This window comes from Bombyx mori, chromosome 22, assembly GCF_030269925.1.
Source record: "Bombyx mori chromosome 22, ASM3026992v2".
Classification (NCBI taxonomy): Eukaryota; Metazoa; Arthropoda; class Insecta; order Lepidoptera; family Bombycidae; genus Bombyx; species Bombyx mori.
In genome coordinates, this window is record NC_085128.1 from 13,222,165 (window position 1) to 13,241,383 (window position 19,219).

At 35.7% G+C, this 19,219-nt stretch overlaps 1 protein-coding gene and 1 long non-coding RNA gene across 3 annotated transcripts in view; one reads left to right on the plus strand and one right to left on the minus strand.

Moving 5' to 3' along the window:
* The window catches only part of LOC101740325 (dual specificity protein phosphatase Mpk3), a 35,106-nt gene extending 17,019 nt beyond the window's left edge, over positions 1-18,087 (minus strand). For both annotated transcript variants that reach the window (XM_012690664.4, XM_038019020.2), the window contains exon 1: positions 17,408-18,087. In XM_012690664.4, the coding sequence (XP_012546118.2) occupies positions 17,408-17,774 (367 nt within the window). In that variant the 5' untranslated portion in view covers positions 17,775-18,087. The remainder of the gene's footprint in view (positions 1-17,407) is intronic.
* Positions 14,517-18,005, plus strand: LOC119630260 (uncharacterized). The gene is made up of 2 exons (XR_005246055.2): positions 14,517-15,506; positions 15,894-18,005. It is a non-coding gene; the product is annotated as an uncharacterized LOC119630260 (long non-coding RNA).
* Positions 18,088-19,219: the final 1,132 nt, after the last annotated feature.

The window sequence follows — 19,219 nt, forward strand, 5'->3', positions numbered from 1 at the left end:
AACTACTTTAATTGTTTGTGAATCAAGAATATTAGCAGCTGAGAGACGTTTTATCTTTGGGCAGCGGAGAATAAACAAAAAAACAAAACACAATTTATAATCGGAATGTTTCGCGAATGACCATAATAAACGTTAACAGTCTCCGATCACATTATTACGTCGATCGCCGAGATCAAAAAAACAACTTCTAAAACACGTTACGCGCTCGCAAGGGAAAAATCGGCAGCTATTGGTATTGTAATTACTAAACACGTGATAACGACCGAAGTAAATTCACGTAAGCTCGGGCCGCTAATTCGAACCAAGTACGTACGGTCCATTCACTGTTACATTGCATGCGCTTCATTGATATTTTTTTACATTCAATGGAATAGTCTGTTTGAACTGTAGCGGAATAGTAATGAGCGAAACCGAGACTATTGTTTTCCAACAATTGCTTTCAACGTTTGTTCTGTCAATGTTCGCGAGTGTTTTTACTAAAATATCGCATGTTTTTTTTTTTTTATTGCTTTGATGGATGGACGAGCTCACAGCCCACCTGATGTTAAGTGGTTACTGGAGCCCATAGACATCTACAACGTAAATGCGCCACCCACCTCGAGATATAAGTTCTAAGGTCTCAGTATAGTTACAGCGGCTACCCCACCCTTCGAACCGAAACGCATTACTGCTTCACGGCGGAAATAGGCGGAGTGGTGGTACCTACCCGTGCGGACTCCCAACAGGTCCTACCACCAGTGATTACGCAAATTATAATTTTGCGGGTTTGGTTTTTATTACACGATGTTATTCCTTCACCGTGGAAGACAATCGTGAACATTTGTTGAGTACGTATTTCATTAGAAAAACTGGTACCCGCCTGCGGGATTCGAGCACCGGTGCATCGCTTCATACGAATGCACCGGACGTCTTATCCTTTAGGCCACGACGACTTTTTAATGTCTTCTTATTTGTGTATATTGTGCGAGCGTCTTCCGCTAGCTATTGGTTTTTATGAAGGAAGGATTAGTGGTGGCCCGAAGGCGTTTCCAGTTTCACCAGGACAGGTGGGCGAGTAAAAGCTCAGCCAGGAGGTATGGGATTTACTAACAGCTACCCGAGCGCTTCCAAAGGAGACCTAACAACTCAAGGACAACTGCTTCGCGAATGAATCTGCTACCGGATCGAAATCAAACGTAGCTATTGGTATATCGCTTACAGAAACATGCACAACGAAAAAATGTAGCCTCCAATTAGTGCAAAAAATACTGCAAATAAACCTACAATGATTTACAAATATTGTTTTATGTAGGCTATTATGAACTTGGTAGTTTATAGATTCCGGATTCACTTTGCTCACAAAAGGAACCCCGTGAATTGTATAACCTCATAAAATTGTAGTGTAGAACAAATTGAATGCAATAGTTATACGTACAAACGCTGAAGTACGATACTTATGTTGTGTCTACTTTCATGAGCTCTAAGTTTGAATCATTAAAATACCGTCTAGCATTGTTAATAATATGAATAAGAAAGAACCAAGTTCCTTTATGTTATGCATAATTTTTCCTTGAGTACCTCGTATAACTTGAGATTGATATCTGCGCATTCATCATCATTTGTTGACCGTTTATTCACGATTCAGGGGATTCGATCGCGGAATGCACTACCGGCTGCGATGAGAAATGCGCCAACATTAAACCGCTTTAAAAGAATGATGAAGGAACATTATTCATTCCGCTTAGGGCCGTTTGTTTGTATACGTTTCACATTTTTGTTAAGAAGAAGAATTAACTGGTTTCGAAGTGAATTAAAGTAAACTAGTGGTCCAGCATTAGTCGAAATTCGACTATAATTAATTGAAATTATAAGTTTGAACCAATGATATTATTTTATATTATGTAAAAAGAAGCAGATATGTATCAAGCGCACGTCAAGTGAAGACTCGAAAACAGGCCAATTGGGACGTTTCGTCTTTAGTTGCGTCTAAACAAATGCAATAATAATATAACAAGTGCAATCGTTCGAATTATAGCTATCTTTTTTACTCACGCGCTTATCCCATCTTTTGTACTTTTCATTAATGCTACTTGTCAACATGTGTGTGCACTATATATCGATAGGTATGTAGATATATATGGCGCGATCAGATTTGAAGAGTCAGTTACTATGAAGATAACATATCTGTTGTATAAAAAATCATTGGTTTGAACGTTATTATGGTTCTATTGTCAAAGACTATGCGAGTACTAATAATATCCTGATGGTTATAGGTAATAAACCCGAATGTGCTGTTTTGAGACACTTGGTTCATATACATAACCATATACCAGGTGCCTCAAAGCAGCGCAGATTTATGAATTAAATGTTTAAATGTTTTAATTGCTAATTTTAATTTTAATTATAATTATTATTTTAATTTTAATTTTACTAACATAGTTCTAAGTATTATTCTACTTACAACATATGGACTTAAGAGGGTCTGAATTACATAAATTTTATTTTATTTATTTTTTATTTTTTTATTATACTTCTATAATCACAGATTTCGCCAAGACTACACTATAGACAAATAAACAATGTTAACCTATTCTCAATTTGATCACAGACTAACAGAGCAACAAAAGTTTGACAATAAACATAGAGTATTCATATGCGTGTGTGTCCAAGGGCGGATCCAGCTTTGGTGCCAGGAGGGGGTCACATAGTCATAGTCAAGTCAAGAACTTATAATTTAATTTTGATAACAATAGATACAAGTAAAAGTAGGTATTTTATTATAAGCACATTAAACGTATAAGCACATTAAAGGTATAAAGAAATTTTAGTTTTTTAACTTAGAACTATGTTATGATATGTTGAAGTTTAGTCGTTCCGATTCCGATTGAGGTTAGGATTCAATTTGAGGTTAGGCCTAGCTAGACGTTACGTAGTCGACAAGCGCGCACGAGTGTGGCGCGGTAAAATTCAAATTTTCGATGCGTTTGTTCCCAAGCATTTGCCATCATACAAAGTTATTATATTAAATTAAATTAATTAAGGAGCAATATAAGGAGCAACAATATACCTAGTCTTGCCATAAATACTGAAACAAAGGAAAAAAAAAATCTATTGCAAATAACATTTATTACTTTTACAGTGTGTTAGTTTAATACATAAATATAAAACAATTTAAAGTATAAAAAGCTTATTCGAAGTGGTATCCATTGGCTGCAATGCAGTCCTTTAAACGTTGAGGCCAGTTATCAATAGGAGCACGCACTCTTTCCATGGGAAAATTTTTCACTGCTAATCGTGCGGATTGTTTTAGGGACTCCAAATTATCATGGCGTTTAGAGCAAGCCGTACTCTCTAAAACTGACCATAAATCATAATCCAGCGGATTAAGATCGGGACTAGACGACGGTCAGTCTTCAGCTCTGATGAAGTCCGAAACGTTCGTTTCCAACCAAGACTGCGTAGACCGAGCTTTATGACCTGACGCTGAGTCTTGCTGGAAGGACTATTCTTGATTATTGAACATGGTGTTGTTAAGGGGCTTCACTACCTTCTCAAGAATCGTACCTTGGTACACTTGTGCCGATGTTTTGATACCTTTTTCACCAAAGTATGGCTCAGTCACTCTTTCATAGCTAATACCCCACCAAACCATCACTGAAGTCGGATAGTGCCCACGTTGCACTCTGTCGACTAATTGGGAAGCTTTCTTAGAGCTTTGAGCATAAATACGGTCTTTTGTTTGTTAAAATGTTGCTCAATTGTAAAAAAATTCTCATCCGTAAACAAAATTTTTCTATGACCTCCCTTTGCGTACCGTTTCAGTAGTTGTTTCGATTTTACCCCCCATTCTCTTTTAAATTATCAGTTAAGAAATGACCACTAGGTCTCTTATAGGCTGCAAGTCTTAAGTCATCTTTTAAAATACGCGACATGGTTCTAGGTGCTATCTTCATCTCCCGAGATAAAATCTTTTGCTTTCGGACAGGATTTCTTCGAATTCTTTCACTTACTGCTTTGACCACCTTTTTCGTACGAACACTACGTGGACGGCTAGATATTATTCTGTCACAAACAGAAGAGGTCTCATTGCACCTATTAATAGCCCGGTACACAAACATTTTACTAATACCAAGCGTATGGAGAGTTTTAAAAATTGCATTTGGCTCCATACCTACTTTGCTTAATGCAATCACAGCGATTCGGTTTTCTTTATCACCCCACTTCATTTTAATATCGCAAAATATTGTACAATGTATTAGCGCCAAAATGAGAAAACTCAATGAGCAATCATATAAAAATGACAGATTCCAAATTCAAATGTAATATTTTGTTTTTTTTTAATTGTAACAGTATTTATGGCCAGACTAAGTATTGTGTCCTTAAATCATTATGTTCAATATGTGGTCCACCTAGGTCCTGGAACCAGCTCAGGGGGGGTCATGACCCCCATGACCCCCCCCCTGGATCCGCCCTTGTGTGTGTCAAATATATGGTAGTGTGTGTAACGTTTCTTTTATTGATCTAAAGTATTATTAATGCATAATTTAAAAAAAAAATACCAATCGGCACTCCTTCGCTATATTCTCTATAAGTGTGGGAAATTTCATACTCCTCCGTCCGCGCAATTTTCGTAAAAAGGGGTACAAAGTTTTTGCTTCACGTATTAATATATAGATTATCTCTCTTTCTCTCTCCCTCTAAGCAGAACGAGAGTACTCGTGTTCTAAGCCCAGTAAAATATCAGCCGTCAAACTATTTTAATCTGTAGGAAGTTAATTAATTATCGGATGGATGATTCAGAGTGAGACGAGAGTCAGAGCGGCGTCGAGTTAGGAACGGACAGTGTTTCCGGCGCGACAGGTCGAACGTTTCCCGTGCTGCGTCCGGCTGTTCCGTGCCATTGTGATGCTAATGTCATTCCCATTACGTCTAACGCATCCTACACTTGATGAACGAATGCTCCGATTGAATTTTTTTATTGCTTAAATGGGATGTAGAGCTCTACTGGTGGTAGGACCTCTTGTGAGTCCGCGCGGGTAGGTACCACCGCCCTGCCTATTTCTGCCGTGAAACAGTAATGCGTTTCGGTTTGAAGGACGAGGCAGCCGTTGTAACTATACTGAGACCTTACAGCTTATATCTTAAGTTGGGTGGCGGATTTACGCTGTAGATGTCTATGGGCTCCAGTAACCACTTAACACCAGGTGGGCTGTGAGCTCGTCCACCCATGTACGCAATTAAAAAAAACAACCTAAGTAAATGCCATCACCTATCTTGGATTTCCAACGACATAAGAGTGATCAGACACAACCTCGACAGAGGACGTTATTAACTGGTGCCTTCAAATTAGGGGAGCCTACGCCCCCTAAAACTGAGGATGGCAAGGAGAAATATATTTAACGAATATTTTTGTTAGAGTACTAAATTCAAGTAGGTATCTGGGTATAAAAGTCACCGTAAAAGAAATGTTTCTTGTTTGAACATTAACATTACAAAAGGCATTTGTTGTTTTTATGTGGGTACACGTATAATTGAGCTACTGTAAAAATATACCTTTGACCAATAAGTTATTTATTTGAGGAACAAAAACTTTATCGCTTCGGCGTCCAATCTCTCATTCCTGTTGTTTGGGACCAGACATCCTCACTTTTCTGCGTCAAGTTAAACTGCCTTCGGTTATCGCATTGAATTAATTTTCTGCTTGAAATGTGAGTTTTTGTTTGATAATCGTATAAATGTCGAACAGGTCATGCATTTCGTTATCGTTTCAATAAGCTCAGGGTTCTCCAGACCATTTGGTTGATTTTGATAAAACTTAGCTTACAATTGGGAAAATTCAATTTTAATAAAATTTTGATAGTCATATTAAACAACATGGAATTATCAACATAATGCGTATTGTTATGTATCATCAAATTTCAGAGTTATTATTCCCAAATATTATTAGGACATTTTGTTTTTCCTTGTATAATATGAGGGGAAATGATTGTTACGAAATTGTTACGAAGGGAATGTTTAGTTGTATAGAACAGATTAGCGGTAAAATAATTCGGTAGATGGGTTTATAGTATTAAGGTGACATGTGGTGCGATTTATTATTATTAAAGAAAAAAAAACTATTAAGAAAAGACAATACGTTGTCCATACTCCAAATAATTCGGAGATGACAAAATTAAAGTGGAATTTGTAATGCAATAACTGTCTAATCAGTGATAAAAGCACTAGTATAATTTTTTAATATAAATCTGATCTAATTTCAAGGTCTACGACAATAGGTGATGGTAGGACCTCTTGTGAGTCCGCGCGGGTAGGTACCACCACCCAGCCTACTTCAGCCGTGAAGCAGTAATGCGTTTCGGTTTGAGGGGTGGGGCAGCCGTTGTAACTATACTAAAACCTTAGAACTCATATCTTAAGGTGGGGGGCGACATTTACGTTGTAGATGTATATGGGCTCCGATAACCACTTAACACCAGGTGGGCTATGAGCTCGTCCACGTAGTTATGGAATAAAAAAATACTTGTTTTCTAAATACCCTATTTAGACTTAATTCTGTAGTACACAATGTATAGGTAGCAGTGTTGTATGTGCTTGTAGTCCGGTTGCAGGTAGTGCAGAGGACGCAGCCGCAGGGGGAGAGACGTGCGGGGTACGACGGCGCGGCATCGATCCGGTGACTCATCGCGGCCCATTCATCCGCCGCGCTCAATGAATCCGACGTACTCCGCTCCCGCCGCCCCGCGTCTCGTCCTCTCTACCAAGGACTTCATAAAATTCGCCCTCGCCTCGAACCTAATCCTTCAGCCTATTACACCCACGTCGTATAAAAATGTTCCGCTCCGATTTTGCACACGCTCGACTCCCACACGCGGGCGCCCACCAATAGGCCTATAAATTCAACGACTAAATAAAGTACACGCTACATTTTAAGACATTCTAGCGATTTCGTGAAAAAATTAAAACAGTGCTCGGTCTCAAGGGCAATTTTGAATACGTTTAAGAAATGAATCATTTTAATTCTGATTCTGAAATTACGAGTGTTCTGATGTCTAAATAATTCATATTAATAATCGCGTAATAAAATTGTGCGGGAGGCCATGCAGGTTTGCCAGTGAATATCTCGTGGATTGTATCCGTTGTAATAATGATTAACATAGTAATTTTATCTTAATCTATTTTAAAAGGTCTTGAAATATTTATTTTTAAAAATATCATGGTTTAAACGGAACTTTTTTGGGTATCTTTTAGATCTTTTAGAGATTGAACTTATTTCTGTACACGTCATTCTTTGTGGCTGAACTAAATAGTCATTTGAAGAAATAATAATCTTGTTAATTCATAATGCACAATAAGACAAGGCTCCGTACACATTAGATGCAATATAATGTCTCTGGGGGATGGGGCTTGGTGGGCGGAGGGTGGATAGCGTGGGCGGCAGGTGCCAGAGGCCTTGGCCCCGCTCGCGTCCTTCCCGCAACGTTTATGAACAACCTTGTGCGATTTAAATCTACCTTTGGTCAGATCATAAACCTTGCTATACGTCTGCGACACGTGAGACGAATGGATCTTTAACATATCTATATAATAAAAAATATGCATAAGTCTAATATATGTAGTAACTAAAATTACTTTTGTAAAATTCCATCAACAGCTGCGATGTTTATCGAGGTTACAAATCTACAATTGGATACGTAACGTATCCTATTGTAAATAGTGTGACAGATAAAGTAATAGTATTAATATCTACCAGCTGAGGTCTGATAGACACAGACAAAAAAAGAGATTTAGCTCGTGCGACTTACACAGTAGCACGATTTATATAACATAAGGAATCATGAACATTCGATAAATATATGGACGTGAATTGCGATGTGGATCTAATTTGCGCGATTTTGTTTTACATTTAGCACAATATTGTCTGTGTTAGCACGTGTCTGACACACACGACACCTGTAGATATGAATGGAGTTTTAAACGTAAAACCTTACAATTGAATTCATAACGATTAGATCATCATGAATGAATAGTTTTGTATTTGTTTAAATATGTTGTAAATTGTTTATCTTTTCATAGCTTAGACATGCAAAACGTGTACTAGTTTTTCCGTGCAATATTTGAGTCGACTATTATCAAAGGCGGCAATCTGACTTTTGGACAATGATTGGTAAATCAGAAAAACGAATTATTGACTTTGTATTCCATCGGCAGTCACAAAACTCTTCGGAACGACATCTTAGATAAATAACAGGTTAACTATTAACCTTTATTTAATGCAGGTTTTGAACCGTATTCTTTGAAGGAGACGATTATATTCAAATCAATCTGTATTGACATATCAATAATTTTTTTTTGTCCAAATGCACAGATTGCCACCTTTGATAATAGACGACTCATTTATCCATTGATACTCAAAAGGGATATTATAAAAAACAAAAAATCAAGGTTGTTCATATATCAGCTTTGTAGAGAGTACCTACTCGTTACGGCGAAAGCAGGATGCTATTGGCAACATGTCGCGTCTTCACAAATAGACTTTAATGAAGCCTGTTGGAACAAATTGAACCAATTTACAAAGGCTGGTGGCCAACTTATAAATAATACGATCGCACTTGAGCTCTATTGACTTCTTGCTCTACAAGATAGCTCAATTAAAACCTCTCAACGTCTACAAAGAGACTTTTTGACAAAAACAAGTAATTGTATTACTTATATAGAGTACATAAATGTGTTTTTTTTTTTGAAAATTCAAAGACAACAATGATGATGGTAAAAATAAAAAGATAAAATATAATGTTCAAGACAATTCTGAGAATTTACCAATACGACGTCATTACGATTGGTTTGATTCGGTTTCTGAGAATGAGCAGTATGGTAATTTCATATTTCTAATGTATTCGATTGTCTGATTTACATAAAGGCAGTTAGAGTTCATAGAGTTTTAGTACAAACATTTAAAATAACGATTAAAATGATAAAGTAAAAAATTCCGGACTAAATATTTAAAACAAAACATACTTCATGTATAATACTAGTTAATCTATCTATATAAATAAAAATGAATTGCTGTTCGTTAGTCTCGCTAAAACTCGAAAACGCCTGGACCGATTTGGCTAATTTTGGTCTTCAATTATTTGTGGAAGTCCAGAGAAGGTTTAAAAGGTTAAATAAATATGAAAATGCTCGGAATGAAATAAAAATAACAATTTTGTTTTCCCTTTGATGTGTCCCCCGTCGAACGGATTCCTTTGGTTTGTTTTTAGTTAATTTTATACAAAAATTTAGGTCTTTTATTTATCGATTGAGGCACTACAAAGTCTGCCGGGTCAGCTAGTACAAAATAATTATTGAGTTAACTATTATTAGCCGCCTCCGGAACTATCACAATAGTATACATATATGTAATTGCAAAGCAATAAATCGACAAGTCAATTCGACATAAAGATTATTGTACATAAGGCCTAAAGGTGAGCGGTGGCGGCGGTTATGTCGTCTATGGACCTAGGTGCCCACTTAGTAGTCAACCTATATAAAAAGAAACATCATGCCGAGAGAAAAAAAAAACGGCGGTCCATACAATAAGCATAACTATTACATAGTAATAAAAACAACACAAAATTTGTATTTAGAATTCTGAAAACTACCTATTCGAATTTAATTAAAACAGACTACACTATCATCAAATTTTAGTCATTGAGTTTAAAACTAAATGATCTTAAACTACTAAGTTACTGCTATATTTTGATAATACTGTTTTTACTATTTAAGTAATATAATCATTTTCGGATATTGATCACACTTTAATATATTTCTTAAATACATAGTACAGAAATCAAGCCTCTCATTGCATTTGTGTGATTGCATCTTACTTGTAAAAAAGAGCTAAGAATGTGCTTTTCGCTAAGCAGCAATGTACTCCCATTATTAACATTAATAAATCTCCACACAGACAGACTCTTGATCAAGTGGCTTGTGCTATATATAACATTACGTTATGTAGACATGACCTTTACGAATAATTAAATATTAGGGATTAAAGTATGAAATTGCCGATTTGTACTGAAAAATTTAAATTCGGTTTTTTTTTTCATTTTACAAATTTATTTAATCAAAATATTTACCATTATTATCTATACTTTGCTGCCATTCATACCGGGATGTCATTTATGCCTTTGCGATAGAGCTCTGGTGATTTAGATTCTGCAAACTATGTGAAAGCAATTTGTACTGCCTCCTGAGAAGAAAACTTTTTATCATGTCGAAAATTGTCCAAATCACGAAAAAAAATGGTAGTCCGTAGGAGTAAGGTCTGGCGAATACGGAGGGTGACGAATTGTTTCTAATTGCAGTTCCTGTGAAGTTAAAACGGTTTCTCGTGCTGTATGAGGTCTCGCGGTATCATGGAGCGATAATGGTGAAGATCGATTGATGAGTCGGGGCTGTTTCACTGCAAGTTTTGCTATCATTGTTCGGAGTTCGGCACAGTAGACGTCTACCGTTATTGCTTGACCAGATCGGAGAAAGCTACAGTGAATAATACCATGCTGAGACGACCAAACAGTTACCATAACCTTTTTATTGGTAAGCTTTGCTTTAGGACACTGTTGCGGCGTTGAACTGGGGTCAGCCATTGCATTTTTCGTTTACGGTTATCATAAAGAATCCACTTTTCATCACTTGTCACAATTCGATTTAATCATCCTCTATCGATTCAACAAGGCAACACAAGTTTCAACACGCGTTTCTTTCTGCGGATCAGTCAAACCATGAGGCACACTTTTTTCATATTTTATTTTATTGATTTGACGCAATTGAGTCCATATTGTTGGTAAGGTAACGTTAAACCATGCCGTTAATTTCTGGGTAGTTTGGATCGGCTCGGCTTCCACCATCTCTCAATTTATTATTATTCACTTGTGTGGGCGCGCTAATCCACGTGGTTCGTTCTTCAAATCAAAATTTCCATCACGAAATCATTTAGAACAAAATCGCAGGGTGCGTTCATTAGCAGTCTCCTCTCCAAACGCAACATTGATATTGCGAGCTGTTTCTGCAGCGTTAGTCCCACGTCGGAACTCCTACTCAAAAATCACTCGAATTTTCGAAGTATCCATCTTTCTTGTCTCCTCCTCCTTGCGTCGGTTTCCTCATTACTGAGGGTCGTGGTCATGGTCTTGAAACAGTTTTTTTTTTTTTATAATGCACCGCCCTCTGTTCCTATCTGCAGCTGAGTGCAGAGCATCGTGCACTGTGGCATCAAAGGCTGCACGAATCTGGTCCGTCCAACGGGTTGGGTTCCTGACTCTTGGTCGCTTGCCCTCGACTTTTCCAGTGACCACCAATTTCTCCAGGTTATCACTGTTTTCCTTGCAATGTGGCCAAAGTATTCAAGAATCCTTCGCAGGCAAATGGTGGAGAGTCTAGTCCGGATTTTGAGCTGAGCTAGGATGGATGGATATGGATCTTATCTAAGCTGAATAAAGAAAAAACAACTGAAAGTCTATAATCGAATGTTGCACATTTTTTAAAAGAAGAACCTCATTGGTACCACTCGAAAAAAGTTTCACTCAACAATCTCAAACCATGACGGTTCTATGTCAATTCGAAATACCTATTACAATAGAACGGCAATTTCATACTTTAACCCCTATTATTACAAGTACTTTTTGTGAGCTATGATTTAGGAACTGTGGACACAAAGCAATAATAGCATGAAGCGAATATCAGTAAGTTTTAATGTGTTGATCGTTCAATTAGAACGACGACATGATTTCAATTTGATTATTTCACATTATAGTGCGGCGCCGCTGCCGGCAGATAATACCTACACTGATAACAGTATCAGCGTTATTGTTACTTTGAAGTTGCATCCTAACAACATTCATTTACAACATACAGAAAATAATTATATTGAATCGTTAGACCAAAACTAACTTGACCTCTACTCGGGTCGGTGGCGTAACCGGTCATTTTTTTTTTTAATGTGGGAGCACTGTAGCGAAGCGAATCAAATAAATCTGAATACAATGCGTAGTACAAAATTTAAGTTGCGAACTGGACATTACATCAGCGCATAAAAACTGTCAATGCCAATGCTGTGTCCTCCAATTGTGCCGACGGCCATAACCCGGACTAGAACTGCTAGACTACAGTAAAATTTAGTTTCATTCATTACATTGTATGTATTTAAATTACATTGAAATACTATATCCGACTACATTTAGTCACATAAGTATTTATATTTTAATATTGGCGTAATAATTGTTTCGAGGCTCAATTCTTCCAGTTTTACGAGACCCAGTTTCCTTTTCCCGTTTCGTATCTATCTAATCTTATATTCGGCGGACACAACACTCGAACTATAAGCCAGATGCTCACAATTTCCGCTGCCATTATAAATATGAAACTCCAAGAAGTTTACATTCATCGTTGGAGTTCACAACATCCTGTTTTTCGCGAGCACGTGCCATTAATTTTATGATCAAACATCAGAGTATGGCAACTATTAGAACGACGGACCCTGTTTACAAACCATAATAAAAATCGAATATTATTAGTTAGTGAGCTCTTTCTTTGACATAACACCATGGTCACATTTTGGACAGTTTTCTTTTTCTACAAATCGAACGGATATCTCATTTATCCAAATATTTCTATTCGAAATTATGTTACGTATTAAAATTTAACACGTAGCTATATAGACAGTGAACTGGAATTGGCAGGACGTGAGTGAAACGGGAACTTATTAATAAAATGGCGGCGTTCTTCCGTCGCATCAAGACCGGAGTAGTGGCCGCGCGTCCGGCCGGCTTTGATCCGGTATATATCTATCTGTTAAAAATTTATTAGCTACATCTCTAATTCCTTTTACTGGTGCTGCTACATCTATTTAAAATTAGAGACATAGAAATCGAGGTCGGTCTTGTTATCTACGTTCGACTACGTTGTTTTTTCTTCTTGTCATTAGCTATCATCATTTTTGTTGATACGTATAGAAAGAACGATTTTATCAATGAGAACAATGGTGGATTATAATTCTAAATATATTTTTGCATCTAAATATATTCAAGTAGGTACACCACAAAATTTAACGTAGAAAATTTTATTTTGATGGGAATTTTATTTTTCTCAATACTGCAACAACAAATGTTTTACACTTCACACAGGAACGCATTACTCCTTGCAAGGCAGAAACCAGACACGATACAGTAGCGTGGTACTAGTGATTAATAACGATTCGGATTTATATTACACGTTGTTATTCGATATGACGTCATTCGTTTAATTATCTACACAATGAGCCAAATTCCTATTCTGAAACGATTTTAAACATTTCAACGAATGTAACGCGTATTGTAATGTAAGACCTAGCATGAACAATCGGCTTATTATGTTCGTGCAGTGATTTAATCTACGGTCTCGCATTGAAGAGCACATTAAGTAGCCGACTTCCTCTCCCACGTTTGGAGGAGCCGGATGCCTCCACTCACGACCTCCGCCAACGCTCCCTGTCCGGGTCCCCTCGGATATTTTAAAACACAAGACGTTTCTTATTTTCCCCAAATATTAACCAGATTAGGATTGAAGAGCCTCAACATTTTCTTAGTCTTAGTCTTTGATAGTATAATACTATTATTATGTTTAATAGGACTAAATGATATATTTTATATTCTAAAATTTTATTTGAAAAACATAGTATATCTATATATTAATACGTGAAGTTTTTATTTTGCACCGCTTTTTAGGAAAATTGAGCTGTCGGAGGAGTATGAAATTTCCCATACTTTTAGAGAATAAATATAGAGAAGGGATCATCAGGTTTGAGCCCCGTGAGCTCACCTACAAAAGTTAGGGTTACGCTGATATAGCCTCTCAAGGCTCTCAGCTTAGGTAGGAAAAAAAAAAAGAGAAAGGAGAAGAATATTATTTCTTTTGAATGCTTTGAATAGAATGCTATTTCTTTTTTTAAATTATGCACGGCAAATACACTAATTCAATAAAAAAAACATTATACACACTCATGTATTTGACACGAGTGTGTATAATATACTTTTTTGTTTATTGTCAAACTTTTGTTATTGTTTAAAGTATGTGGTCAATTTGAGAATATATTAATATTATTTGTCTATAGTGCAGTCTTGGCGAATTCTGTGATTCTATGTATAATAATAGTCTTTGACAATAGAACCACAATAATACAAACTTATAATTGAGGCTTATAAAATCAAAGGCAGCTAAACGCCTTAATGTCGTAAAATGGATTAACAATGGCGCTATTTTGTTTAGTTAGTTGGACACGTTGTAGTGTTTTCATGTTATAACAAATGCAGCTAAATCTCTAACAAATTCAGTTCAAAAAAATTTTCTTACTCTGTACTAAGTACTAATAAACGAAAGTTTCATCATTTAAAATTCAGATTATTAGTAATATTCTCATTCTTTATAAATCTGCTTTAAAATAAAGAATATCGTAGCTATCCGAACAAAGTTATTTCAGCTTCTCAAACCGGGAGTGATGCTAGCACTGGCCCTAGCAAGAGCGGTACTTCGGGGAGGGTCCGTAATGACGTGTTTAGGGCCGATTTTTGTAGTTTACCTGATTATTTGACAGACTTGGATTTAACTGCCTTTGATTTTATAGGCCTCAATTTCAATTAAATAAAGTCGAATTTCGACTACTGTGGGACCACTACTTAGTATTAACTAAGTAGGTTGAATGCAAATAATATTATAAGGTAGGTACTTATAAAATAAATAAATTGTTTTCGTCAATGAGTCGTTTAGAAACATCTCACAGTCGACCGCCACTACAACCGGTATTACGAGTATTTCGCTTTAATAATAATTTACTCAATGAATAACGCCGTGAGAACAGCAACCTATTCACGAACCGATGTAATTATTTTTCGTTTCAAATGAATTTAATTTAAATCAATTTAATTATGCATGTTTTTGTAGTGTAGTTAAAATAATGTAAGGACCGACCGACCGACCGACCGTGACCACGAAAACTGTGAGCTATAACGAAACGTCAGAAATTGTATTGTAATGAATGAATGATAATATTAAATAGTTAAGTTTTAGATAAGTATGTCCTGAAAACCTTGAAAAAATTTTTTTTTTTTTTTTTTAAACAATGAATATCTGATTGTCATCCTCGCCTGGTTACGCTGGCATAACCCCATGTGTTTGTTACATTGATTTAAATATACTTCAACTCTCTGGTTTGTTACCAGTATAGGTATATAGAAAAAAAAAAGATTGAATGTAGCCTCCTTAGGCTTCTTTTCTTCAGTAATTTCGACAATTAATTTGTGTATAGTATCTAAAAAACGTATTTCTCAAAACAATAGAAGTATCAAAACAGAGGCATGTTTTTGTGCTCGCATGAAATAAAATTAATTAGAAATAACACTTTTTGTATTTGTTTTTTGCGCATTCAAATTGAGTGGGTGGGTCTTTAAGCCAGCGACATAAGCTTTAATACACAAGACACTTCAAAATGAATCCCTCAGACTACTGTGAAAAAGGTATGTACCAAAAAAACCATGAATGTTTTAAAAAAAATATGCTAATGTCCTAGTGGGTGTTGATTGGTATACACACTACCTACATTGGTTTAATTTTCCTCACAAACATCTACAATTACTTCAACATGGAAGTTGTTGGAATACAAATGCAGATTTCATTTTAGTTCGAATACTTAGTAACTGAAACTAGATCTGAAGTTTAGACAAGATACAGGATTATACTTATCACTGAGCACTTAATATATTGGGAGTACCTCAAATAAGTACTTCACTGGGCAACCGACCAATTATAGCACAAAGATTTCATATTAGTTAATTACAAACATAGCCCTGAACTGATTAAACCTAAATTTAATATTTTTAAAGAAGCAAGATGGCTTGTTTAAGGGCCCTAACGGTTATTACCATTACTAAGAGAAAATACACTGGAAATGGACCATTTCAAAAATGGAACAAGGAACCCAAACCCAAATAATAAGAAATTCCTTTATCTTTTCATCAAAGAAAAGTCAAACCTTCACTGTATGTAGGCATAGCAAGTAATAAAATACTTTTTGGTTAACGTTGTAAAGTTTCAAACAATAGAAAGAAAACATTACATGTCAAAACTATTTTTTCATTAATTTTAGTGTTTTTTGTGTAAATTGTATTTATAGGTATTTAATTGGTAATACTTTTTATTTGGTTTAACTGTTATAGCACACAGGAGCTTAAATAAATATTGTTGATAAATTTAGTCAATTTGCTGGGAACATTTTTGCTGGTGATTGCAGAAAATGTACTATATGCTGTCAAACTAAGCTAAGCTTGAGCATGTGAATAATATACTTAATTTAAGACTAAAATTATTGTAAGATTTCCATTGATATACATCGCCAATTGTATATTTGTTTCAATTAGACCTATTCTATAATTTGTTCTACCAGAATGAATTTAATATATAAGAAAAAAAGATTATTTGTAACAATATCATATCTGAAAATAAACAATAAAACATTTTTTTGTTATGTGTAATGCAAACTTTACTATTGGGAACCCTTTGATAAAACAACAAACAGTAAATTTTAACATAATAATATGTTTTCTACTCAGTATACTCTGCTTACAGACCCTATGCAAAATAAACATTTTATTAAGTTAAATTTGTTAAGTTCCTTCAACTTTATTCATTTGTTTTCTTGTCTTTTCGACTACCCTACATTTTAATTACATGTAACAAAATTGTTAACAGACATTTCTCCATTTGTTTGATTACACTCCACAATATCTGAATTGGTTTTGATGTGGTTCTCAATGAGATGTACAACTTATATGCTTGTAAGCAATGAATTACTTTTTTAAGTTGTATTCTAATAGATATGTGACAAGCAAATGCATGTTGATTTAAAAAAACAATTTAATTCAACTGGTTTTTGTTTTACTAATAGATAATTGTGAAACACCTACACAATGCACATTTTTTATGTTATTAAAAGTATTGTGTTATACTGCTTTGAACATTAAAGAACGTTAAAAAGAATAAATCTATTTACTCTATGATATTAAAATTTTTAAATAGAAATTAGTTTGAACAATTTTATTAAGCAAGAATAAAATGATTTACCACAGAATCGGACAACTTAAAAAAAATAACTATTACTGTGTGTTTTAGATCTCTGTAACGTTTTCATAACTAGTTTTGAGGAGTAATGATTTGTTGCCTTTTATGGTCATTTCATTGTCTTGATTAAAATTAATTGAATTCATTAACTTCAATAAATATGTTTTGCAAGTGATTCATTCATATGAATGGCTATATATACAACAATTTAATTGATTATTACAGGGCAATTTTATGAACATATCTTGGGTACATTTTATAAAAAAAATAAAAATATGAAAAATTAGTGTCTAGTGTTTACCTTCAAGACAAACGACTTGCACGCTGTCTTGCTTCAGCCTCTTGAGGAGTATACCGTGGACAGAGTCAGGGTCTCTGGGAGGTCCATCACCGTACAACACGAATATACCACGGGTTCGACAGTGGTTTATCCTCGCCTTCAACTCTTTGCACTGCACTGTTGATGACAACTCAATCTTCCCAGCAGCTAACCGCCTAAGCATTATTGTTGGGATGGAAAAGTTCACAGCGGAACGGATGTGCGATACAGAATACTCGTTTGAGCCCCGACAATCTATCAATACGGTGTCTCTTTCGTCTGAACGTAACTTTGCAAGGAGCCATTCTTTCGACACCAGGTCGCATTCGCATTCTGAATCCATAGGCATCTTGATAGTACACTGTTTTCTTCTGTTTACACGGACTTTTTACCACTTTGAATACCCTGTTGCATCAATACCTACATGCAACCTCGATAATAATGAATGTACACAAAATTTACAAAAACACACTTATTTAAAAAAACACAAGAAAACAAAATTAAGTGCCTTAACATAAAATTATCAAATTATTTTTAGCGTTCAGCACATCCGAGCTGAACGCAGGACGGCGTAACAAAATTTACAAAATGTTTTTGAGTAGGTAGGTATCTACCTACGAAACGAAAGTGGAAGGAGGGAGTGAATGAGTAAAATTAACCAAATGACAACGACCGAACATATTTTTACGAATGGTGAATGGTTTAACTTTGTTTTTTTTTAAGGGATTTTATGACCTGGTAACTAAGACCTTTAGGTCAAGTCTTATTTTAATTTTAATGATAACTTTTTTATTATATTATATTATGAAATGAAATGAGATGATATGGGATGAAGTATAATTCCAGTAAAATGGTGGTCATTTACTGAGACTTTTTCAATGGACTTTTTGGAGAGAAGTTACGTTCAGCAACTTTGTTTCATTTTCCCATATTTGTGCACTTTCACAGATATTAAACGGTTAATAAACCACCGTTATTACACATTTAAGCCTGAAGAAACACTAATTAGACAAAATAAAACAAAATCACACAACTTCACTCCTCGCGTTCCGGCCAAAAAGTCGTTTAACTTTGTTCTTTGTGGGGACCATAGATAATGTTAGTGTTGGTGGAGAATACGTAAAACGTAGCGTGGTAGGTAAACTCGGTTAGCTCTGGCAACCAAGGGAAAAGAAATGATAGCTAAAGAGCAAGCGCATTATCACCTGAAAATATTAGGGATCACCGAGACTCACATGAGAGGATCAGTATTACTGTCTTGGTATTAGGAATGACCGAGGCGAGGGATGGCTACAGTTCTATGCTGAAAACTCCCTCACAATAATGAGCATCAAAATATACCCAAGAAGACTGTACACATGGATAATGCCAGGTGACAGAGCACGTAACCAAATAGATTACATTGACTTTCGTCTTGAGACACTGTGGTATTTGTGGTGAGAAGATTTTACGTAGCTTTCCTAACGCTGCCCACCCAATCTGGATTTGACTATTGACCTCTTTTTCGAAATTGGATTTACCTAGCTGGATAGCAATAGCTTCGAGCGTAGAGCTTCCGATCTTTACTGGAGTGGGCGCTACACGAGCATTCAACAGAATTTTTATTTTTTTCATGTTATATTTAGGCCCACTCGGATAGGAGCCCTAATGAGGTTTTTGAGCATTGTACTGAGGTCCTCCGAGGTATAAGCCATAATCACAATATCGTTGGCGAACCGAAAGTGAGTTAGGTACTTGCCGTTGGTGTTGATGCCTAGATCTTTCCAGTTCAGAACTTTGAAAACATCCTTTCAT